Source organism: Mirounga angustirostris, unplaced genomic scaffold (assembly GCF_029215605.1).
Source record: "Mirounga angustirostris isolate CCGP_5_RB_7025 unplaced genomic scaffold, mMirAng1.0.hap1 SCAF_99, whole genome shotgun sequence".
Lineage (NCBI taxonomy): Eukaryota > Metazoa > Chordata > Mammalia > Carnivora > Phocidae > Mirounga > Mirounga angustirostris.
This window is the reverse complement of record NW_026991807.1, coordinates 132474-159305: the sequence shown is the minus strand read 5'-3', so window position 1 is coordinate 159305 and position 26832 is coordinate 132474. Positions and strand designations below refer to the sequence as shown.

The window sequence follows — 26832 nt, the reverse complement described above, 5'->3', positions numbered from 1 at the left end:
ACATCTACATCAGTAACATTTTTTTAAATCCAAAACAGACAAGATCTAACGAAAGCACTTCCATGGGGAGTGAATAAAACAGCTCACAACACTGTAGAGCTTTCCTGTTCCCTTCCCAAGGATCCAAGCTGGGGCTGGTCCAGGACAAGCGAGGGAAGAATGCTAGAATACTCATAATGGTCTGTTCGCATACTCTCCACACTGACAGTCACTCTGAACTTGCCTACTTCCCGCTCTCCCAAACATGCTCCTTTCCAAGGTAGCTTAATGCAGGAAGCCTGGATTCTGTGTACTCTTACTTCTCAAGTTGATCTTGCTATGGAGGCAAGCAGTTCTTCCTTGTTTTTTTCAAATCACACTTTTACCGTTCCTTCTCTTGAATTAACAAAAAAGAATCAGTAGCATACCACTCATTCATCCTAACTCCAGTGGACGCTGAACAGAGACAATTTGCAATACTGGTGTTTGGTTGAACTTTAAAGGCTGGGTAACAAATATTTTCCAAAACATGTGATTTTCTATTGTTTGCCTTCAACAAAACTGAAGGTGTATCTAATCAATTTGTCAGGCAGTAGATCATTAAAAATAATTGATTGAAACTCAAGTTTGACAATAGACAATTCTGTGATTTATGGACCATAACTCATAAGGAGTTCAAGGGACTGAATGACATTCTTATAATAGAACTCCTTCCATTCCCACCTATTTATGGTAACATCATTTTTTGGCCTTACCTTTATAAAAACAAAAATTAAGAAGAAAATCGATGCTGAAACCTATCTCATTCTAGCAATAAGTAACATTCACCAATGGATACATGAACATATGGGGATACAAAGGGTAGAAACGATTCATCCACTGAGCAAAAAGTTTCCTATAAGTTCATGAAATAAATGACCAAAATGGCAATATACAGGAGGCAGACGCTTAACGACTGAGCCACCCAGGTGCCCCTATACAGGGACTGTTTTGATCAACTGTATACTACTAATAATCTTTATAACTCAATCCAGAAAAAATTTAATACTTACTTTTAGGATGATAGAATTTTTAAACTTAATATACACATACATATGTATTTCATAAGAGTAATGAAAGGTTGATGAATAACAAGACTCTCAAGCATAAAAATATTACATTAAGATAAAATTCTGTGGAAGTAGAATGGAAATACGAGTTCAAGGAGAAAATAAGGATGTGAAATTTGACTGTTAAAGATCTTATTCAGGCCTTTTTAAAAATGCATGATTTGGAAATCAAATTGCTACTCACTGGATATGCTTATTTTAAAATGTCAATATTTATTATATTCCAGAAAAAAACATCTGCAATTCTTTAAATGTATAAAAACTAGATGCCAACTTAAATATATGTAAGTTTTTCAAATTCTAATAGGAACAAAGGAGTCTGATTAAAAAAAAAAAAACCCACTTCACGCTTTGTAATGTTCTTTCCCTCCTTTCTGCCTATATAAATGACATTTCTCTAAGACATAGCATCTCAACAGCTCACTTCCTTTATCAAATCTTCCCCAACACCCCCAACCCTCAATGGCTACTGTCTTTTGTAACACTTATGTCTAATTCATCTGGCCCACATCCTCTTTTTTTTTTTTTTTTTTAAGTAGACTCCACACCCAGCACGGAGCCCAATGTGGGGCTTGAACTCACAACCCCTAAGATCAAGACCTGAGCTGAGATCAAGAGTCAGACGCCTAACCGACGGAGCCACCCAGGTGCCCAAAGCCTACACAACCTCTTAAGGAGACACAACACTCAATATGTGCCAGGCTTTATGTATATTAACTCAGTTAATCTTCCAACACTTCTGTGAGGTGGATTCTATTATTGTCACCTTTTTCAGTATGACAAAACCAAGGACAGAGAGGTAATAACTTGCGCAAGGTCAAGCAGCTAGCTAGTAAGCGGCAGAGCTGGGATAGGAGCTGGAGATGACATGCAGGTACGTGGACTCTGGAGTCTGAGCTCTTAACCACCATACTCCCCCTATATTTCCCATCCCCCTGCCCTTCATCTGAGTTTAGTACAACACTTATTTGTGGGGGAGGATGCTTCCCTGCTAAGAAGCTATGCTTTCAACACAGCAGCTGCTGTCAATGAGCCCCCAAGATAACCTCTGAGTTCTCAATTTGTGTAGCCAGAATGTGCTTATAGTCCCTTAAAATAACCTCCTCTTTCATGCCTGTAGGGAATAATCAGATTCAACACATAGCTACTTAATTCAATTTTTAAAAGTTCCAATTAACAGGAAAGAAAAATCCTTAGCAGTCAATTGCATATTATGGTATTCCAAAAATGTCTGAATTACCTAAGTCTGCCTAGCCATAACTTACTTAATGCTTTTTACTCTTAAACTAAATATGGAACGCAGTCCTGGGAAAAAAATGAGAGATTGATTGCAAACCGTTTTAATATCCTCATGAATCTTTTCATGGAAATAAAAACAACTTCAGTGAAGCTCTGAGACCTTGTTTACAAGGAGGAGGACTCCAGGGATGGAAGGCCCAGATTCAACCATCCTTAGAAGATGAATTTAGGAGCAAGGAGTTAAGCACAACAGAGACTTTATGTAATACTAAGTTTTGTGAAGACTCTTTAATGGTTATACCTAATTGGCCATCTATCTAGTCTTTCTACAGTTTAAGAAACTGAGTCCGTAAGAAATCTAAGGACAAACTCAAGGTCACTGGTTGGCTTCAAGGCACAACTGAGGATTCAGACCTCTAATTCCCAGTGTGATTCTCTTATGTGTTTAACTAGATGGAGTTCATTTTGACTTTCTAAAAGTCAAGGGTCATGTTATGAATCCAATCACATTACATATTCAAAACAGAGAAAAACTAAGCGACCTCTTTTTGAATGCTAAATGTGCCCATGCAAGGAAATTACTCAGTCATTGCAGCCAAAGGAAAGTCTTTTCTTCCATACTTTTTGATGGCAGTTCATTACATTTTACCTCCAGGCTACTTGCTTTCTTTTAGCAAGATCCATTACATATAGTACTTTCATAGTATGTTGGTGGAAAATAGGCAAAAGTATTGCATTTAGATATTTCTCTTAAGGGTTGAAACATGGTTTGCACACATACTCATTCATTCACAAACACCCGCCTAGGAGAACGTAGTCCTGGGGCGGAGAGGCGGGGGGAAGCTTGAAGGTATATATTTTAACCGATCTGGAACCTGAACCTTGTGCTAGTGAAAATGTACAGGACACACTGGTAACCCATAGCAACCTCATTCTTCAAAGTAGCTGTTGATGTCAAAAAACTAGGGCACCAAAGTCTAATAATTACAACTCCAAAGACAAATGAAGCCACAGCTAGCAAATGTCACTTACTGATCATGATGTCACTGCAAGGTATGCACTTGTTGTGATGAAACAAATATAACGTAAGGGGATACAGGGGCTTCTGCCTGTATCACATTCTATCTTCCATATCAAGATTAAAAAAAAAAGCTAAAGTAGCCTTAGTGACACGAAAAGCTTCAATTTAATGAAAGATGATTATAGTGCAAGAAAAATTAATCCTCATTTCTCCCATCTTTTCCTCCAGAAAAATGTTATTTTCTACAAACTAAATATAATCTTTGAAAAATTAAAAAAAAAATAGTTCCAAAGGGGCATTTCATTAAATTATGGGTGCTACAAAATGGATTTCTTATTTAACCTGATAGAAGGCGATACATTGTGTTGCATTAGAACTCTTTCAAATCCCTCTGATCTTGTAGAGCTTTTAAAGCTAGTGAGCACAAGATTTCCTCTAATTTAATATTTCTAGAAACGTTTTGAATGTAATGTTTGAACAATAATGAAAAGAAACACAAGAGTGTTTTTTAATAGCTTAAATGATGTTTAGAGAGGACTCTAAACTGCACCTCTGACCATTTTCAGAATCTGGAGAGAACACAAATAGACACTAAAACTTAAATATAAAACACCAAGAAAAAAACAAAAAACAAAAAAACAAAGTTGGTTGAACCTACGCCTCCCAACTCAGTTTGTTGCAAAATCAATGATGACCACACAGTTTTTATAATCTAAGAAGTGCTGTTTGATTTCTGTTCTTGCTTTTGTTTTCTCTCCCAAAGCTTAATTGGAGCCAAAGGTTACTTTGGGGGAGAAAACGGTCAAAGAGTAACTAAAATAGAGACTGAGGAATTTAAGGATACTTTATCAGGTTTGTATTACTTTAGTTTTTTTAAAAGAATATTTCAAGTAAACTGAATTTGAAACATTTAATATAGACTCTCAACAAAGACAGATATTCCATAATATCAACTCTTTCTGTTTCTTTATCCTTGTTGCTGAGAGGTAATAAAATCTTTTGTATAATTAATGGTTTAGTAACCTAATACCATTATAGTACCTAATCATAAAATATTAATAGTTTCTCTCCCCCAAGCCCCATTTTTTTCTGGCTCATAAATTTGGTACTAACAACAAACAGGCTCTATTCATTAATACTCATCCGAATAACTGCATCTGGTCAGTTTATTTAAAGGGGGCACAATTAGCATGCATCCAAAGACAATTTAGAAAGTTAAATTTGAAAGTAGGTATTTACGTTCTTTCAAGAAATATTAAACACAAGCCACTCGACAAAAGCATGGAAGTTGGCTGATGTTTTCTCTACACCTAAGACGAAAAGCTACATCCTGTCCATGGATTTTGATCAATCGCCCAGATACCTGGTTTACATGAGGCCGAAGTTTAAAACACCGAAGAGCTTTCAAGTATTTCACAGTATGGCTGCTTTGGTGCAGCATAACCAGACCCCATTCAGGCACTTTGAACTCGTCGACATCCAAACACCCTGAAGACCTCACATCTCTTCCTTAGGTTTCGACCAGTGATTTAATTAAAACCCCAATGAGCCAGGATCCAGACAACCTGAGCCTTCATGCACCGGTATGTGAAAGAAAACGACAGATGGAGGGAGGTCAGGAAGGCGACTGAGAAGAGGCTCTCTCTCCACAACGGGGCTTATTTTTTCCAAGAGGGAGATTTGTTGAGAGGGGCTCAGATACAAACATAGAAGGATGTATAGTTTGAATGAAAGCCTTTCAGGTGAACTGGTATCTCCATCTCCCACCGATCGCTTTCATGTTGGAAAAAAACAAAAAATATAAACACTCTGGGCTTGAGAGAGCAAAAATAAAGATCGCTATGTCACTTCGAATGGTTATACACGCTGGTTTCAGGTTCAATCCAGGCCAAGAACAGTAAAACCCATCTGGAGAAGCACTCTAAGTTAACTTCACGTTATACCTAACTTATTTATCTGTTGTTTCCCACCAACTTCTGAAGCTTTCTGCTTTCAAGCTACAGAAATCTCATCCAAATGCTTCACCCTGTTTATTCCACCCATGTGACATCCAGAGGCAATTCGAGGTCTGTATTCTTATTTTATTATTATTATTTTTGTTATGCTAATACTCTAAGCGTCCAGTTGAGAACAACTTCTCTTTCTTAACTGACCAATCCACTGGCATTGTCACCTTGGAGGGCTGGGAGGCAGTTAAATCTTGGTGGTTCCTGGTTCTGCAAAGGGGCTACTAGTCAGCCATTGGACATTTTGGACTGCTTAGCTGGGGAGAAGGAAAGAGGAGAAAAGAAAAGCTTTTAGGGCCTGGTAAATGCATGTTTGTTGGGTTGAGTACACAGGCAAGTCAGAGCCTATTAATTTCCAAATCAACCACTGGGCTATGACGGCAAACTAAGCTTATAGTCACAGCAGCAGAAGAGGGCCCTCTAATTTACGGAAACCATCCTCTGTGATGAGCTCCAGATCCCCTGGACAACCTGCGAAAACTCTGAGGCTGCAATGATGGTGACAGACTCATTTAAACAAAAAGAAAAGCAATTAAGCAAACGGACTTGACTGAGAAGTAGGAATTCTCTGGCGAGCTGCTTCAGCATGAACTCTGTCACACAGCCTACCTCCTAAGTAGACCTAAGGAAAAACAACAGTAAACCATGCTTGATGACACAGGCCTGGGCCAAAGTGGGGGCCATGCTGTACTCAAGGAAGAAACATTCCATTACAAGCAACAGTTTTTTAAGCAAATCTAAAAGCAGATAAGCACATCTCCTGTGTGATGGGGATGCTACTTTCTACCCATAAAATGAAACCTCTGGCGTAGCTGAAGGTATAATTTTAGAGCTCTCAGAGATGTTGAACAATGGCTTATGCAAGAGTAGAAAAGGATGGTCAAAAATATTGTTTCTGGCTTACCAGAGATTTTAGAAAACTCAATAAAACTCAATAAAAGATTATTTCAGACTTTCTTGTAGGTAGCAAAGTGAACATTCCCTGAACACAGTACCCTTTGCTTCCCCACAAAACCCAAAAAGCAAACAGCGCCTGCCCATATATTTTATCATTAGTTTTCAAACGCTTTATTATCTACTGGTATAAAGATTCAAGGAAACAATATTTCCTTTTCTAACTTTTTCAGCCTAGCTAACAGCAAAGAAGAATCTAAAGTGGCATTTTTATGAGGTCCTTTTCTAAGAGAGTTGATACCATGGTTAAGTGGTCTGGTTACTAGGATTACATTTGTGGTTGGAAAAGTACTCCATTCTAAAAAAAGTGAATTCAACATGAACCAACATAAATGTGCAACTCTGAGGGTGTCTGGGAGCCACGGCTCCATCCAAATCCTAAGGAAGGACAAGAACCACTGCCCATGGTTAAGTCCCTAAGAGGATTAAAAGCCTATTTACTGTCACTTGGTTGATAAAGATGCTGCTCATCAGTCCCATCCTAAAAGCAATAAACAATCGCCCGATTTTATACTCTCCCAGGTAAAGACTTGTAAACAGAAAGAACTAGTAACGAACGTTTTTCTTAAAAGAAAGTTAAATTCCAGTAACACCTGCTATTGTAATACATTCCATATTTAAGGCAGGCCATACGTGGGGGGGTGTGTGCATGTCAGAGACGGTCAATGATCTACTAACTGAAAGCCGTAATTGACAGAATTCCCATTTTGTAAAATTAAAACAACAACAAAAAACCCCACTGTTTTTAGATCTTAGAAATAAAGATTCCAATTAATGAACTCATGACCAAGACAAATATTATGAGACGTAAGAGGAGATATATATAGGGAAAGAACATACATATGTAGAGTTAAATGTTTTACCATTTCTGATTATCAAAAGGCTAAGTATATTTTTAAACCACACAGTGAGTATAATGACAAGTTTAGGAAAGACCACCATAAATACCATGTTCAAAAACCAATTGCTCCATGAGAGGCGATGGACTCTGAGAAACAAACTGAGGGTTCTAGAGGGGAGGGGGTGGGGGGATGAGTGAGCCTGGTGATGGGTATTAAAGAGGGCACGTACTGCATGGAGCACTGGGTGTTATGCACAAACAACGAATCATGGAACACTTCATCTAAAACTAGTGATGTAATGTATGGTGATTAACATAACATAACAAAAAAAACCCCACACAAAAAACCAATTGCTAGTTTATTAAAAATGACACACAAAGAATTCCAGAACCAGAGTACATGTTTCACAGCTATTGCTTTGTTTTCTTACCTTGGATGTTGTACAGTCGGACCCTATGGGTAACATGTTCCAAAAAGCAAGTCACGTCTGAGTAAAACCTTCCACGTTGCACTCTGACAAAGGGCAGTGTTGTGTAAACATAAGGCTGAGGAGGAAATGACATTTTTAAGAAAAAATTTCAGCTTTTAACTTTTCCAAGGGATGTTTATTATCATTTCCCAAATGGCAAATACATACCACCTGATATTTGCAATCTCAAGTGAAAACAAAACCTTACAAGGTATCAGAACAGGCGCATGCTATAAAAATGGAGTATAAGGTTTTTCATTAGACAAAAAGTGCTGAAAATAGAAAATAAAAATGTTTACAACTTGACTGGCCTAGGTGATCTACAAACATTCCCTCCCAGCTATAAAAATTTCTAACTAGGGCGCCTGGGTGGCTCAGTTGGTTGAGCAACTGCCTTCGGCTCAGGTCATGATCCTGGAGTCCCGGGATCGAGTCCCGCATCGGGCTCCCTGCTCTGCGGGGGGTCTGCTTCTCCCTCTGACCCTCCCCCCTCTCATGTGCTCTCTCTCATTCTCTCTCTCAAATAAATAAATAAAATCTTTAAAAAAAAAAAGTCTTAAAAAAAATTTCTAATTAAAACCCTTCTATATTGTCCATGTGCTATTTATTAGAAATACCATTCATTCTACAGCAGTGACATTTTCCCAGGCAAACGTTTATTATAACCGTGGCCCCCTAATGTTCAGGGGTCGGGCAGGTGGCAAGGATGACCACAGGGAGTCATCTAAGCAAACAGAAAGCAGGATTCAGAGAATTGCTTAATCACACTTAGGTTTACTAGTCTATAAAACACACTGCCCTTTTACTAGAAAGAACTGAATATAAAGCAAATTTACAAACTTGAAAAAACTATGGCAACCACTGGTTTAAGGTTTCGTCATTTCGAATCTAGTTGTCAAGAAAAATCAGGAACAGAACATACTTCTGTGACATAGGAACACATTGAAAGCATTTATGAAGAATTATATTTTCTCTTTTTTTTTGAAGGAATTATATTTTCTTAAGCATTACAGGCTGCAGAAGCTCAACAATGGCATGACGAGCTAGGCTTGCATTGCGAACTACTTAAGTAGCATCAGATTTTCAGAACTGTGAAATTTTCTTCCAAATGTACCTCTCTGGTTCTAGAAAAAATATTCTGAAATTAATATAATGCATTAAGAGTTTACAAAGTTCTTGGACCTAATTTTACCATATAGCTAAAAAGTAAGGGAAGAACATGAAAGCTGGCATGGGGATTTCTGGGCTCCTACCTGTTTCTGATGCACCCACCTGCCTCCCTGATAGTCTTTTATTTTCTCTTTGTAAATATATGATAATTCTCTTGGTTTTTTAATTTAATATTAGAGCTATTTAAAGATAGAATAATTTTAAATAAATTAGTCACAATTGCCCATGCATAATATTCCAGAAGTATTGTTATTTTTCATTTTTTCTTTGGTATAAGAACAGTCAATCAAAACCAAATTCCTGGGGTGCCTGGGTGACTCAGTCGGTTAAGCGTCTGCCTTTGGCTGGGGTTATGATCCCAGGTTCCTGGAATCAAACCCCACGTCGGTCTCCCTGCTGAGCAGGGAGCCTGCTTCTCCGTCTCCCTCTGCTGCTCCCCTTGCTTGTGCCCTCTCTCTGACTCTCTCTCTCAAATAAATAAATAAAAATCTTAAAAAAAAAAAAAAACAACCCCAAACCCAAATTCTTGTCCAATTGAGAACAGACTGATACAGCTTATACTTAGGATCCACTACCCTTCCTAGAACGGCTACTATGAGCTGTAGTTTACCTTTAATTCCTCACTGATTAAAAAAAAAATCGAAACAACAAAAAACTAGACTCCTTAGAACGGTCAATGCTATTCTTTAAAATCTATTATTTGGGGCGCCTGGGTGGCTCAGTCGTTTAGCATCTGCCTTCGGCTCAGGTCATGATCCCAGGGTCCTGGGATCGAGCCCCGCATCAGGCTCCCTGCTCAGCGGGAAGCCTGCTTCTCCCTCTCCCACTCCCCCTGCTTGTGTTCCCTCTCTCACTGTCTCTTTCTCTGTGAAATAAATAAATAAAATCTTAAAAAAAAAAAAAGTCACGTTCTCCATCAGCTAAAACCTTATATGTATTACAGTGCACTGGAGCTTAAACTGAGGGAATGCCACACATCAATGTTTGTATCCTAAAGGCACATGCACAGTCTTCTAACGAGGCAAGCACTAAGAACTGGTAGTGTATTCCCCAAATGCTTTCTCAGGATGCATAAAGCCATTCTGTTTAAAGCAAAACAAGACTAAACACAGTAAATAAGTTTGGGAAACATTGGGTAAAGCAAAATTTTAATGTTTCAACAATTCATCATTGTGGGATTTCCCAGAGCCTCTAATTTTCTAACATGCCCGTATTTTATTATCACTGAACCGGACCATCACTTAGAAATCACAGTTTTCTACTCTGGTATCATTACTACTGTTTCAGGCAGATACTATCATGTTTGTCAGTGAAGTTTGATCTATACATATGGGCCCTCATACTTACCCTTTGTTCATTTTTTTCTCCTACCTACCTTAACTACAACATAGAAATAGGCAGAATTCTAAATATTTCTGTAACTGATCTCATTACCATTTCTTCTCTTGCACATAGCCCCATTATCCACTTTTAGGCTGAACATCCATCACAAACACTGTCCCCCTCTAATTCATTTTTTCATGCCATGATTAGAATTAACCTTCAAATAGCCATGATGTATTCTTGTTCTCCAGGTGATAATTATATAAACATTCAATCTACTGTTGAGAGCAGTACTCTAAGTAAGAATCACCTTTAGATGGCAGAAGAGAAAGCTAGAAGGGTCTGGACCCCTGTCGGCACTGTAGAGCTGCTATACCTGAACTGGGGACCTGCAGACTTCTTCCACGTGGCATAAAAATAAGTAGGATAGGATTTATTCAGTTTTAAGTTGTTATTACTAGCAGCCAAATGCAATCCTGAACTCATACACTTGTTCACAGGGACACTTCTGCCAACATTTGAATAAACAGTCAACAGTCTAAGAACAAGAGAGCACCCAATGCTAGCTGCCTCTTTGTTTATAACTCTCTAACTTGTGTTTTGAAATTTCCTACTTAAAATGTCTATGCTAATGACTTGATAATTGTGTATGACTTCTCAATGAAGTGTGAAGTGCTCGCAAAGCAAATTTACAAATGTCAAGTATAATTTGAGAAATATTGTCTTTTTTCTCTAAGATGCAATTTTGTATGGTGATGTTTTTATAAGCTAAAAGCATAACCAAACATATGGAGGAACTAATGACAGCCCTTCTGGAAAGGTTATGAGATAGAAAATATTCAGTTGCAAAAACTCAATGACCTGTACCCAAGTCTCTTTCAATATGGCAGCCAGAGAGAGAGCAGGTAGACAGTATAGGAGAATGACTTCTTCATTTCCTCTTAGGAACTCTTTTCTGAATATAAGCCTCACTTTTAAATTCAATAAACCAAGAAGACAGGAGCAGGTGAAAAGGAAAAAAATGGAGGATCTGACCTTATTTTAAAAAATGCCTTCTGTGGGAGAAAAACCAATTATCATTATCAGCCAATGAATGTTTTCCATTTTAAGCCCAGCTCAACCTCAACAGATGCCAAATACATTTGCCACAAGAAAACTGAGAAGATATTCAAGATGCTACCATGAATATATTTTCAAGGATTCAAGTCAACTAATGAAACCTCAAGAATTTGTTTTTCAAATATCTAGAAAGGCAGTCAAAATACTATAACTAAAATTTTAATTAACACTTATAATGATTAGTGATATCAGTTGTGGATCAATCTGTAATGTTGACTTTATACGTTGTATACACTTTTAACATACGGGAGAGAGCATTTATTAAAAAAAGAGGTTCACTTCTTAAATCTGTATTATAAGAAAATCAGAGCACACTTTAACAATTTTAAAATATTATTGAAGTACACCATTTTTGATAGGAAAAAAATCTGGAAGAAATAATAACTAAGCCATAATGAAATAATAGTCAAAACTCCTTCCCCAACATAGGAATCTCCTCTACAATGATCCTAATGAATGGTTACCCAAACTAGGGCATGATGATGGAAATCTCACTATCACAAAAGGTAAGCCTTTTGATTATTGGGAAGCACTATTTACAAAGTCTCCTGCTGTTCTGAGCTAAAGCCTGTACTCACTGTTTCCAATCCTGCAATGTGAAAATAACTGAGCTTCCCCTCCCTCACTCATCTCACAGACCTTCTAAGAGTTGAAGATGGTTTTGATATCAATACCCAAGCCAACCCTTCTCATCCCAATTCCTTATATCATTTATATATGTCAAAGTTTCTAGGTTCTTCTACTTCCTGGCTAAACTCTAGGCTGAGAACAACTGGATATGAAATAGGATGAAATTAAACTGCTATACAATCAAGTATGGGTCTTTATCTCCTTGGATTACAGCTATGATTTATTTGATACCAAATCCCTCGTCAACAAGGTAACCCCAATTACCACATTATACTTGGGAGAAAACAGAATCAGCTTTATAATAATGTTTTACTACTCCATTTGCAGAAATGCACTGCAATAAAAAGTTAGGACAGCTAGTACATTCTCCATACAATTCTTGAAAAATGCTTTGAATATTGATGTTGTTTTTCTATAGCAATACTTATAAGGGATGTCATTATTGATATGGTCTGATGTACATTAACAATTTCATCAAAGATATAAGCCTGTGACCCAAAATTAAAAAAAAATTGTTTTATAATCACTTTTTAATAATTATATTACCTGGTACCATAATCCACAACCACCCAATCTTTTGCAGTTCCTGTGATAGCATCATGATGTTGAAACAGTCCCAAATTTCTTCTGGCTTCTGTCAGTGCCATGTAATGGGATGATGAAAGAAATTTACTTATCTTGTATTTCTGAGCTTGTTTCAGGGCGAAATAGTAAAGAATTTCAGCAGCCCTAATTGTATAAAACAGTCATTAATTCTTATTTCAAAACAAACATTTACTATTTAAAATATGTGGTACTGATACAATTTTTAAATGCATTTTTTAAAAAATCCACATTTCAGCACAATTGATAAAAAAGATATTGATAATAAACATTCCTATAAAACCATCTAGGTATCCATCTAATATATCTAGATTATCAATCATCAGAGAACATCATGTCTAAATTGATATAAAGGACGCTTGTTCTAGATGGTCCTGGAAAGAAGCCAGTACCCACTGGCAGCGAGATAGGTGTACTTATGTATAACATAGTGGAAAAAAAAAAAAAAAGCTCGAAACAGCAGTAAAAAGTGGATAATGGTTGCTGCCCTTTCTTCTCTCCAAGATCAGCCCAGACACATACCAGGAACTTCATCACCAGAAAGCCATTCACTCTCACATACATACATTAAAGGAGAGACGGTGCAGAAATGGTCACATGAGTGGGAGACTAACAGTGAAGGAGAGGCAGAAAGTGATGGCCTGACAGCTCAGTGACAACAGCTAGTCTCTGTGCTGAATGAGAACATTCAACAACTAGAGGGAAAGTAACAATATAAACTGAAAGGTGATAAAACATATGCTGTCGCTTCTCGTTTATTTTAAAGAAAAAACACTTGGGCTTACGAGTAGTTTTTGAGCAAGAATATGGGGACTTATCATTTTCATGCTTTATTTTTTTCATCAGAGGATATGGTTCAAGACAGGTTTCGAAAAAGTTCTTTAAAAAAGAGATATGGCTTGGGGTGCCTGGGTGGCTCAGTCGTTAAGCGTCTGCCCTCAGCTGAGGTCATGGTCCCAGGATCCTGGGATCGAGCCCCACATGGGGCTCCCTGCTCCGCGGGGAGTCTGCTTCTCCCTCTCCCACTCCCCCTGCTGCGTTCCCTCTCTCTCTGTGTCTCTCTCTGTCAAATAAATAAATAAAATCTTTAAAAATAAATAAATAAAATCTTTAAAAAAAAAAGAGAGATGGCTTGATGAAGTAAAAAGTTTAAGAAGGTTCTTTATGCCAAACATATTAAGAAGGATGGAGAGAAAACCAAGGCAGCTTGAAAATGTATCACGATATAAGGAAAAGGACAAATTTAAAGTACTCAAAAAAAAAAAAAAGAATTGTTTTAAATTTTGAAATAATTAGAAGATACTAAATAATCTCTGCCTTTAAATTCTAATCTTTCTAAAATTCATGGCAGGAGAAACACTAAGTTTGAATTAAAGAAATTGTGTATATATGTCCATCTATACCCATAGCACATATTCCTGGCTTTGCAAAGAGTACCTATACATATAGATATCCCAAAATGTAAAAAGGGGGTTTAAAAAATATTTTCTTCTTTATACTCCTCTATCCTATCCAAATGTTTTACAAATGAGCATCAAGATGAAATATCTATAATCAGACAATAAACTTATTTTCAAGTAAGTTGATTACATTTTGAAATTTGTCATTATTATATGGTTTTTTGTCATTTTATTTTAAAGCAGAATTTTCAAAATATATTATTACTCACACTAAGTACTTCACCTTAAATATGTTCAATAAATTAAAATTGAATCAATATTTGTAACTCTTTGTCACTAAAAAATAGTTGACACTTTTAAAAAAGTGCAGTAGTCCAAAAGAATCTCTACATTACTTAGTACTTTCTCTGTTTTTATCATAGGTAGTTTAGAGTAACATAATAGAGAATTAATATTCTATTGGGCAAGAATGCATCAATCTCTCTAATATAGAAATACTATTTTATTACAAATACAGGAATACGTATCCATCTGGCACATTTGTGAATATCCCAAAAAAAAGGCAAAGGTCAGGCTTTTGAAATAATGCTGACAGCATGAAACAGTAAAAATAAAAAAAAACACACTACTATACCAAAGTACAACTCTGGGAGAAATTCATGATCTTTATAAAAGGGCTTTCCAAAATGTACTATTTCTACCAGTACGGAGAAGAAGGTAGATATAACATGACTTTTTATTTTTAATACTGAGATTCATCATGAAAATTAATCATCATGAATTCATGATCTGAACTAAGCTGAAAGTGAACTCATCCTGAAAATGAATTAAGCTCCCACGCTACACACACATAGAGAGAGCCCCAGGAGCCCCCAGGGTGGTTCATCCTTACCAAAAAGCAACAGGACCCACAAAGATAGCTACTACCCACGTGTGATTATTTATTTACATTTAAATCAACTCAAATTAAAGGAAATTAAGAGTTCACTTCCTCAGCCACACTGGTCACATTTCAAGTGCTCAACAGTTACATGTGGCAAGTGGCCATACTAAACAGTGCAGAAAACAGAAACAGAAGATTTCTACCACTGCAGAAAGTTCTGTTGGACAGTGACTGAAAGTTCTACTGGACAACGCTGGTTAGAGCGTTTTTGTTTTCTCCTGACTTTTCTGCTTTCTCCCTGTCACTATGCTTTTTCAGCCAATCACTCTGCCGCCATCAGTTCTCATCTCTTTCAAGTTTTGCTCTTCTAAGCAGAGAATCACACCTATAGAAATATGTTTCAATAAATGAGAACTGAGGTGGAGCCTCTGAAGTTCTCCCACATATAAAATACATTAGTTTTAGATTGTGTACTTTGAGGCCCACATTTTAGCCACAGAGAGGCCCTGTTTGTTCCTTGTGACCCTTGCTTGTTTCCAGCAATTTAGTCTGTCTGGCTACTGACCTGCAGACACACATAACAATGCCACTGGATATTATCACGGTGTGCAAACAATACCAGTAATTAATTAGAAACATATAAAACATAAGATACAGGAGAAAGTCTAATCAGATAAACTGCTTTTTTCAGAACAAAAGCCCATATAATAATCTGATTATGCACTGGAGACATAGCTCTGATTGCATTAAAATTTCACAATTACATTAAACACATCCCAATACTGCATACATGTTGTATATTATGCAAAACTCTATGCTATGCTATGTGCTATGATCACATAAAAAAGGTGAATAATTAATGTAGCTTTCTAAACGTAAATTTTGTACCTTAGATGGGATTCCAATATCCTATCCATTCGTTTGTAGAAGGGTCTGGATGTAAAATAGCCGCTCCAGTAATGATCGTCTCGGTCAGCATAAGTGAAAAAATCTCCACTTAGAACAGGGAACATGGATTGGCTATTCTTTCTAATGGTTACATCTTCTTTATCCAGTGCATCAAAATAATCTGATAAAGTCCCAAACTGTATCTAATAAAAAAAAAAGTGACACTTATTCATCTCTACCTTAAAATTACTTCTAGCACTAAAAGGAAAAGTTAACAGTAAATATTTAAGATGCGCTTTCCAGTTAAGATGAAATTCTAGCTCAGATTTTACAAAACTCAAAAGCAGGGGGAAAAATATACAGTAGCTCTTTCACTTGCATCAGGTCCCAAAGTAAACTAAAATAAAACTTACACCCCTAAGGGGTTAGAAGAACTACTGAGATATACAAATCTGTGGATCTGAAAACACCTTACCAATCTCCAGAATTTCAAAGTGTGCAAGGGTCAGGGAATAGAATAATTCAGAGATGAATAAAAGATGGGAGGAAGCAGCAAAAATAAAACATTTACATACAGTTTGGTTAACCATTAAGTATTTTCATATGTCATATGCACATACACTCCCCTGGCCTCCCCATCCCCCTTGCTTGAGCTCTCATAAGGGAGACTTTAAGAACAGCAGGTCATTAAAAAAATGGACTTGCTCTACCAGCAGGTAACATTGAATAGAAGTAAAACACAAAGAGTGACAAGAACTGCAAGGTTGACTGCTCAAATGAAAAGGTCTTTTGACTAATGATTTAAATTACCAGAACATAAATCCATTTTTATGAGCCCAAACTATTCCATAAATCAAAGGAAAAAAGAAGTATTATACCACACCATGTAAACAGATATTAAAAGGCAGTGTTTTTAGAGATAAACAGAGAATTTAACAGGGAATGTATTTCTTTGAATATTAAGATGCTATTTTTGTTGTTTCCTACCACACACAGATACACACACACACACACACACACAGATACTAAAAGCTACTTTGATTCAATGTGGCAGAAAAATAATTAAGAGCAGTTAAAAACAGGGGTGCCTGGGTGGCTCAGTCATTAAGCATCTGCCTTTGGCTCAGGTCATGGTCCCAGGGTCCTGGGATCAAGCCCCACATCGGGCTCCCTGCTCTGCAGGAAGCCTGCTTCTCCCTCTCCCACTCCCCCTTCTTGTGTTCTCTCTCTAGCTGTGTCTCTGTCAAATAAATAAAATCTTAAGAAAAAAAAAAAGAGTAGTTAAAAACAGTGAGTAGCACTCTAGAAGAGTGGTTAAGAACAGCACAGAACCTGGATCCAGATAGCATTGGTTTGAATTCCATCTCTACCATTTACCTAACAATGTGGTTTTGAGCATATTTATATATTGTCTCTGTGTCTGTGTTACAGCTAAGAGGGATCTAAGTAAAATGCTTAGAAACACAACTGGGAAATAATGGTCTAAGTTTTAGCTATCATTTTTCTATTGCAAAGGCAAAATTTCAGCTGGAAACATGATGATATTAGTAAGACAAATAGAAGTTATCATGTACCTGTGACACAATAAATTTTATAACAGCAAAATAGATAATTATTTCTAAATCCTTATGTTTACATCACAGAAAAGCAATTTTCAATAATATTACCTAGTCTTATCTTGGCTTCACCAAATACAATGTATCTTGGGCAAGTTAATATATTTGTGCCTCAGTTTCCTCATCTCTAATGGGGATAATTATAGTACCTACCAGAAAATGTTCAGAGAATTAAATAAGTTAACTAAAGTGAAGCACTTTAAAAAGTTAATAGCAGGGGTGCCTGGATGGCCCAGTTGGTTAAGCACCTGACTCTTGGTTCCAGCTCAGGTCATGATCTCGGGGTCATAAGATCGAGCCCCACATTGGGCTCTGTGCTGGGCATGGAGCCTGCTTAAGATTCTCTCTCTCCCTTTCCCCATCCCCACGCCCCCGCACCCCCAAAGTGCATGCTCTCTCTCTCAAAGAAAACGTTAATAGCAAATAGTAAGTACTCAAAAATTAAGTGTTATTTATTACTCACTTAACACATTCTAAGAAGCAGAATATAAGTGTGTGTGTGTATAACCATGAGGGTCACAAATGCAAAGAAATACAGCATTAACTTCAGGCCCAATAGTACAGACAAGCTCAGGGAAGTATACTGATAAAAGTAAAAAATATTCAACAATCTAAATTTCTGACTCACTTTCTCATCTATATAAAAAGGGATTTCTATGAGATAACAAAAATTCCCTTCAGTTTCAGATTTTAGGGAACTGTGGCATGCTACAGAGTTAATATTCACAACAAAGTATACCCTTTTAGAATATTGTAACTAATTTTTGGTATTAGCCAAGATGAAAGTATTTCCTTCTTGGCAATTGCCCCAGGCAAAGTTCATTTAAGTAGCCTGGTGAGCATTCTCACAAATTTAATTCAATCTCAAAGGACTGATATATAATCCTGTATCTATCCTAGAGTAGTTTCAAAAGAAATTATTTAAGAGTGAATTTTTCTATAGTCTCTTGGTAGCTCAAAGTACGTATTCCAAATAACCAAAAAAAAAGGTAGATGTTTTTTACTTCAAAAGGCAACAAATTATATCTTTAACATAACCTTAATCTTAAACATAATCAAACTCCTCTATCAGAGCAACATATGAGAAAAATACATAAATTGTTAAATAAGTGATGACCAATGGGAAACTGACTGGCTTGGTTGGTACAATGTCAATTTTTTAGCCATCTAAATTCAATTGCTTACTTGGGTTTTTCCTTTCATTAAAAGAAAATAATAAACTGAAGCTTCTGGCTTGGACAAAATAACTTCAAACATCCTACAGAGAACAGATACTAGATAAACCACAGAGAGAAAAAAAGCTTTTGTTTGAAGGTATCTAAGGACAATCAAAGCAGCCGACACTTGAGTGACAAAAATTCCAGAAAGAAAGGAAATGCATGAAGGTTACTGGGTACAAGGTTAGAATGCAAAAGTCAAGTGTATTTTTATACATGGAATATACCACATTCATGGATGGCCTAATATTTGTAAAGAAGTTAACGGTATTCACATTGATCTATAGGTTCAATGCAATGCCAATCAAAATTCCAACTTTTTTTGGTAGAAATTTAAAAATTGATCTTAAACCTATACAGAACTATAAAGAAAACCAATGCAATCTTGAGAAAGAAAACAAAATTAGAAGACTTATGCTATCAGAAATTAAGATCCATTCTAAAACTATAGTAATTAAGACAGTCCGAGACTAAATAGACAAAATTGAATAGAGTCTATACAAGAGCCACACAAATAGTTTCACTCAAAATTAATGAAAAAGATGATGCTGCAGTAAAGTGGGCACACTGGTCTTTTCAATAAATGGTGGTAGATACCCATATGGGCAAAAATGCACCTTGATCCCTGTCTTCATACAATTCACAAAAAAATCAATTCCAAACAGATTACAGACCTAAATATTGAAGGTAAAACAATAAAGCTTCTGGAGGACAGCTTCATAGGAAGCGTATTTTCATAATTATGGGGTATAAACAAAAATTTCTTAAGCAGAACATGACATGGAAAGGAAAATACTGTTATATTAGATTTAATTAAAACAAAGAATTTCTGTTTATCAAAAGACAGCATTAAGAAAGAAATTAAAAAACAGGCTCACATAGTGGGAGACAATATTTGCATAACTTTTATCTGAAGGAAGACTCAAACCAAAATATATAAAAGAGTTATAAATGGTACAAAATAAACAGACAACCCAATTTAAGGAAAAGTCATCAAAAGATTTAAATAGTCACTTCACAAAAGAGGATACCTAAATGGCAATAAACTTATGAAAAGAGGTTCAATTCATTAACTACCAGGGAAATATAAAATAAAACCATCATATCGATCATAAAAAAATAAAAATGAAAAAAAAATCCTAACAAAAAATCTGAGTAAGGAAGTACAGCAACTGAAATTGTCATACAATGCAACGACTAGTGCACCTATTTTGGGATACCATTTGGCAATATCTACTGAAGTTGAACATGTGCATACCCAGTGACCAAAAATTTCTATCCCATTTTATACCCACATAAATTCACATACATGTATATAAAAACATGCACAAAATATTCAAAATGGCTTTATTTGTAATACACAAAAACTGGAAACAACCCAAATGTCCATCAATAATACAATGGACAAATCGTGATGTATTTATCAAATGGATATTAAAGATAATATACAGTATTAAAATTGAATATACTGTGGGGCGCCTGGATGGCTCAGTTGGTTAAGAAATCCAACTCTTGATTTTGGTTCAGGTCATGATCTCAGGGTCATGAGAATGAGCTTCACATTGGGCTCCGCACTCAGTACAGAGTCTGCTTGAGAGTCTCTCTCTCCCCTCCCCCTGCCCCCCCCCCCCGCTCATTCAAATCATTGCCAAATCTTACAAAAGTAACCTTATTTTCCCTTCTATCATCATGGTTAGTGTTTTTTCTTTTGAAATGATACAAGAAGGAAATCTTAAGTATGTGACCCTGAGACCATGACCTGAACCAAAATCAAGAGTTGGATGCTTTTTAAAGTGACTTTACAAATTGCCCTACTGGGCAAAGAAGGAAATAGGTAAAATACAAAAATCAGTACTTTAATTCTTTAGAATGAGTGGTAGATCCTTTTATGGATCTCAAAACCATTCACTAGGAAGATGTACTTAGGGATAAAATACCCATCTGCATATGCCATCCCCTAAGTAAATGTTTGTGTATCAGCTTCATCTTTGAGGAGATTATAGAGATGATTTAAACATAGACCTAAAGTTCATAATTTGGTAGAAATTCAGTTGTAAGTATCTTGAATACACCTGGCATTTTATTTAAGTTTATTTAACTATTTAATATTATTTACATTTACTTAATAAACTTGAATTCTCCCTACATAAAATGTGACCTATCATCAGCTTTCTAATTTCCTAAACAGTAACATCTCTTCCTTTCTGTAGTATTTCCACAAATATTCTACTGTCTCATAGGTTAGTATGTGAATATAATAAACACATTGGGTAATTTTCTCATATAGGGTCTAATATAGGACTCTTGTTTGAATCCTGACTCATGAAACATATGCTTAAAAAAAATGCCTGTATGTGATCAGGAAAATCTGAATCTATCTGGATATATGATAATATTGAATTATTGTTAATTTTTTAGATATAATAGTGGCATTATGATTGTATTTTTAAACAGAGTCCTTATCATTTAGATACATAATGAAATGGTTACAGATGAAACTACATGACTACTATTTCCTCCAAAATAATCCCTGGGAGAGGGTGAGAGAGGACAGTGAGGCACAGCTGAAGTGAGAGTGACCTCGAGTTGATCAATGTGGTAGCTGAGCTATGGATATGGGGAGGCAGGGGTCAGGGGAAGGGTACTTAAGTTGTTCTCAAAACTTTAGGGTACATTCAAAATTTTCCAAAAGGGAAACAAAAAAAGAGAGAAAGAACTACAGGTAAATGATTAATTTTGGAAGTCTTCTCAACTAAGAAAGATGCTAGTGTATTCTCTGGACACAAGACATTAATTTGCAAAATTCATGACACGTTCATCTGCATTGCCCGTCACATTACTAAAATCACAAGGATGCAGCCATCAGAGAAAGAAACTTTTGATGCTGGTAGAAAAACAGGACATCACTGAAAACTGAAGATCACAACTTAGTAGGTGCATATTTACAACTACATAAAAGTAAAGTCTCTTTAATGCTGTAGGAATGGGGGGAAAGGGACAACTTCAGAAATGCAACTATAGTACTAGATAATTTTCCTCTTTAAGAACTACACTCTTACATACAAACTACATATTCTAGGAAATATTGGGATGTGGGACAAAGAAACTAAGGCTGTTGTGTTTTAGCCTCATTTAATAATGAAGGCTCAACTTCAAATACAGTATCATAATTAAATATTTTCAAATTACCTTAACATTATACTCAGGATGAGAATTCATATAATCAAAAAGCAGCTGATAATTCTTATACTGATGATCCCATTCTATGCGTTCACAGTAGCGAAAATCATCTCCTAGTGGGGCCAGGACAACTGTAGTATGGAAGAGCTTTGACTTCTTTCGGTACTGATCTAGAAGCATCTCAGCCCTACAAAAGAAAAAGGAAAATAAGAACAGTACTAAGAAAAGGACAATGGGGCAACTCATTAAAAAGTGTATTATGTTAAAAGAAATTGTTGTATATTTTACCTGTATTCTAGGTTAGTATGATTTATAAGGCAGATTTTTTAAAACTACTATACTAATTTTCATTATCCACTTAAAATATTCATAAATTTTGGGGTGCCTGGGTGGCGCAGTTGGTTGAGCATCCAGGCTTTTGGTTTTGGCTCAGTCATGGTCTCTAAGTCATGAAATCAAGCCCCGCATTAGGTCCTGTGCTCAGCGCAGAGTCTGCTTGGGATTCTTTCTCACTCTCCTTCTGCCCCTCCCCTCTGCTCTTTCTCTCTAAAATGGATAAATAAATCTTCTAAAAAATATATTCATAAATTCTTACCAGAGAGAAAAACCCACAGGTTTCCAATGGATTATCCTTAGAGAAATAAAGTCACATACCAACTTTGACATAAAATTACTGGGAACATCAATGGCCTCCTGAAGCCCGGCCATAGACACTGGATCCCAGATTGCCTGTATTTTAAGATAATTTAGTCCAAGAAGACAATAAGGATTTCTTATCTATATAAACTTTGAAGTTGGCTTTGACTCAAGATGCCTTTCTCTAATTTGATCTAAACTTGCCTGATTACACATAAAAAAATTAATAGTTTGAATGAAACCAATTATAGAACCTGATTTCCTCTTCAAACGGAAGAAAAACAACTCACTTAACACCTGCCATCAATAAACTGGATATCTGTCAATGTCCTTCTCAGGGCTGATCAACAGATAAAGTTTTGGAGATCAAATAGCTTTTTTGATTTCTACCTTCCTCAGATCTAACCCATGAGTCCAAAGGTCAGCTAAATACTAAATGTGCTGATGTGTTTTTATATTTCATATTATTCTAGTATTCTGCAGAAAACCTTTGGGGTTGAACTGCTGAATGCTGAACCGGGGTACCATTTGAGGAAGTCTAGGAATACAAAGTATTTAAGAGGAATGGCTTATAAAAATGAAATTAAATAAGCGGATGAAGAACTCAGAGTAGTTCTCTATGTTTGTAATGCCAAGCTTAAGAAATCAGTGATAAATGACTAATGTGCTTTTTACCCAGTATTCCAATTTTCATTTCTAGGGTTATCGAGAAGTTCCAATTCACAATATAAAAACTTACGAAAGAAACTCAAAGACCATCAATAATGGAACGAAGTATTTTATAAAATTAAAAACATTTAACTAAATTTAGAAATTCACATGATCTTTTTATACTGATAGTCTCTGAAACTGCTTTGCAAATATTAAATTATTAGCAAAATTCAATAACTTGGTGAGTAAAATATAACCATAATGTTCTTACATAACATAGTTTTCTGAGATTAGCATTCAGTAGAGTACTTAATTTTTACTAATAATTTACTAATATTCCACACTTAACCAAAAATAACCTTGGATTATTAGTTATAATTAAAAAAATACATGTCTAATGAGACTAATCAAATAGAAAGAAAAATAAGAGAAAAAAACCAAACATATAAATCAGATATGAGAAAGATACACTATGACTGAGCATCCAATCAGATTCCCCTAGGCAACCAGCATAGAAAAGGATAAGTGATCATTTAAATGAATGCCAAGGTTTACTACTAGATATACCATATCTTGTGTGTATATGCATATGACACATAAGAGGAAAGAATCACAAACATTAAGTGTGAGTCTTCCATTCAGCATCTGTCCTAACTCCCAAGCTCCTGCTCAGAAGGTGTCAACACGGAATTCAAGAGACCAATCTATACTACCTGGTAGAGAGTGGATATTCACTAAATACATTGTACACTAATGCCAAATGAAATGACCGATATCACACTTGAAGATGTGCAGCAGCAATCTGCTCTTCACTCCTACCAGGTTAGAAATGTCAACTTAACTAGAACCATTTGAGGGAGTCACTGTATGGATGGGGCATGGGGGGAGGGGGAGCATTGAGCAGCCGGGGGAGGGGGCCCTCGGGCGGGGGTCTTGTGTGAGGAGGAAGTTGGGTAAGGGGACCCCAGGCAGTGGTGACCTCACTTCCCTGACAACAGAGCCCAACAGAATTTGGAACCCCGGTAACCAGGCACCCACATTCCAGAGACAGCCCCCTGCCCAGCTCATTTCTTTGGAGACCCTCCAACAAAAAGCATGTTCGGGTGCTGCTTCCCCAAATCTGGACGCTGCAGGCTGAAGAAAGAGCGCCCTGCAAACACTGTCCCCCGCTGGGGATGTCGAATCAGGGCTCCCCACAGCCTCTGGCCATTTGGCCGGAAGGACAGAAAGGTGACACCAGGAGGCCCAGAGCCTGCCACCCAGCCCCACACGCTCTGATCTGCCTGTGCAGCCCCAGGCCCCCCTCCGTGTGTGTGTGTCTGTGCGTGTCTGTGTGTGAGTGTGTGTGTGCGTGCGTGTGTGTCTCTGTGTGTGTGTGTGTGTGTAAAGAGGGGTCATGCAGGGTGGGGCCACCCTGAGCAGGAGCAGGCTGATGAGGGGTCAGATTCCCAGTGGGCAGGTCATGTTCAAGGTCAAGGCTGGCCGTGTCGGATGGGGTGTGTGGGCGCTGCCCCTTCTACCCAGGGTTTATCCAGATAGCCCTGCAGGGATGGGTCTCTGCATCCAGGGTGCAGGGCTGTGCACTCACAGGACTGTGTCTGATCTGGGAGCAGCAGGGGGACTGGGCAGGAGGACAGTGAGGATGGCCCGGCAGGGCTGTGATGCCTCCAGCCAGCTACCCGTCCCTGTCTTTGCAGAAGGCCACGGATGACCTCCCGAGGCGGCTGGCGGACATGTCCTCCTCCCTGACGGAGGGGTTGACCCCACAGGCATCCCCCAAAACAAGTGCTGGGGATTGCCGGGCAAGACCTCCAACACCCCCCAGACCACTGTCCCAGGTGCTTGGTCACCGGACAGTGGTCCAGGAGCCGGAGCCCACGGAGACCGAGCCCGAGGGTGAGAAGGCTGGGGCTGGGTGTTTGTGGTGTGTGGGGATGGGTCGGTGCTGGCCCCACAGGGACGAGCCCCCAGAGGCTGGTGTGGGGCCTGGAGCAAAGACTGGGCGCAGAGCATCCAGCGGGTGGACTGCAGTCGGGGAGACACCCCAGGGAGGGCTCCTTCCTGGCTGCGGCTTCTCTGGGAGGCCCTGGGCTGGGTTCTGTCTCCGCAAAGGCCCACGGAGAGCGGGCTCGGGGTGAGCTTTTCTCCTCTCACAGCTGCTCCAGCACCTGAGGAGCTAGAGCCGGTTCCAACTCCATCGGGAGCTCTGGAGGGAGGGGTGGTGCCTGCAGCGACTTCAGGAGGAGACCAGGAGCCGGCAGGTGACCCGGCACCCACCCACGGACAGCCTGACGTGGACCAGGAAGAACTGGCACCTGCCCCGGACCCAGCTCCTGCTACTGTTCCTGCCCCTGACCCAGCTCCTGCCCTGGATCCTGCCCCTGACCCAGCTCCTGCCCTGGATCCTGCACCTGCCACTGCTGCAACCCAGCTCCTGATCCTCCTCCTACCCCTTCCCCTGCCCCTGTCAGACTCCGCTGCCCCTTCCCCTGACCCTTCCTGAGCTCCTGTTCTTGTCCCTGACCCTGCTCCTGCTCATAACCCTACCCCTGTCAGACCTGCTGCCCCTGCCCCTGCCCCTGCCTGAGCTCCTGTTCCTGCTCATTCTGCCGCTGCCCCTTCCCCTGCCCCTGCCTGAGCTCCTGTTCCTGCTCCTTTTCCTGCTCCTGCTTCTGCCCCTGCCCCTGCCAGACCTGCTGCCCCTGCCCCTGCCCCTGCCTGAGCTCCTGTTCCTGCTCCTTACCCAGGTCCTGCCCTAGATCCTGCACCTGCCAGGACTGCTGATCCTATCCCTCCCCTTGCCCCTGCCCATGGCCCTGCTCTTACACCTGGCCCTGCCCCTGGCCCTGCTCTTACACCTGGCCCTGCCCCTGGCCCTGCTCTTACACCTGGCCCTGCCCCTGGCCCTGCCCCTATCCCAACCCCTGCCCCTACTCCTGCTCCCGCAGGGCTCCCAGAGCCACATCCAGAGCCCACAGCCCTGCGGGGAGAGCTCCTTGTACAATTACCCTTAGGTCCATCGCCGGACCCCGACACCCCGCCAGATTGTTTCATCCCCTCCCCCTATGTTCTTTCTCTCTGGTTCATATTGTTCTAGTTCATATTGTTCATTTTCATGTTCTGTATACTGTTTATTATTTGTTTTAAATAAAATTACTTGTTTTCAACTGAACATATGATGAGCATAAGTACATTCCCAACGCTGTGCCACCACACCCCAGAAGATTGCTGCGGAATATCTCATGTCTCAAAGGAGTCCCCGAACCAGAAGCCCCCCTGCCCATTTCGCCCCCAGCCCATACCCTGGAAACCCCTAAGCTGCTTTCTCTCCTTATTCTTTTACTTGTTCTGGATGTTTCTGTACATGGAATCATGCAATAGGAGCCTTTGTGTCTGCCCACTTATTTTCAAAGGGGACTCATTTTCTTCTGTTTATTTGTCATAAAATTTCCCTTATTCGATATTGAAATCCCCGATTGATTACAGATCAGATGTAATCATAGAGGCCACTTTAGGAATTATGGGCACAGGGGCGCCTGGGTGGCTCAGTCGTTAAGCATCTGCCTTCGGCTCAGGTCATGATCTCAGGGTCCTGGGATCGAGCCCCGCATTGGGCTCCCTGCTCCATGGGAACCCTGCTTCTCCCTCTCCCACTCCCCCTGCTCGTGATCTCTCTCCCTCTCACTCTCTCTCGCAAATAAATAAAATCTTTTTTTAAAAAAGGAATTATGGGCACAATCTCTGGGCAGAGACCCCTGTACCTGCTGGGACACCACAGCCTGACCCCAGACAGGAAACGGCTGGTTACTCCTGTGGCCCACACAGAAACCAGGGAAACGCAGAAAGCTGGAAGACACACCACAAAGCAAGGCCAGAGAAAGGTTTCACCTGACTCTG

At 38.8% G+C, this 26832-nt stretch overlaps 1 protein-coding gene across 1 annotated transcript in view; it reads right to left on the bottom strand.

Moving 5' to 3' along the window:
• LOC135363356 (alpha-mannosidase 2-like) overlaps nucleotides 1-26832 on the bottom strand; it is a gene marked incomplete at its 3' end in the record, with an annotated part of 51214 nt that overhangs the window by 18852 nt on the left and 5530 nt on the right. The window contains exons 2-3 of the mRNA XM_064583898.1: nucleotides 21658-21835; nucleotides 7581-7695 (exon numbers count right to left, since the gene is read on the bottom strand). Of these exons, the coding sequence (XP_064439968.1) occupies nucleotides 7581-7695; nucleotides 21658-21835 (293 nt within the window). The remainder of the gene's footprint in view (nucleotides 1-7580; nucleotides 7696-21657; nucleotides 21836-26832) is intronic.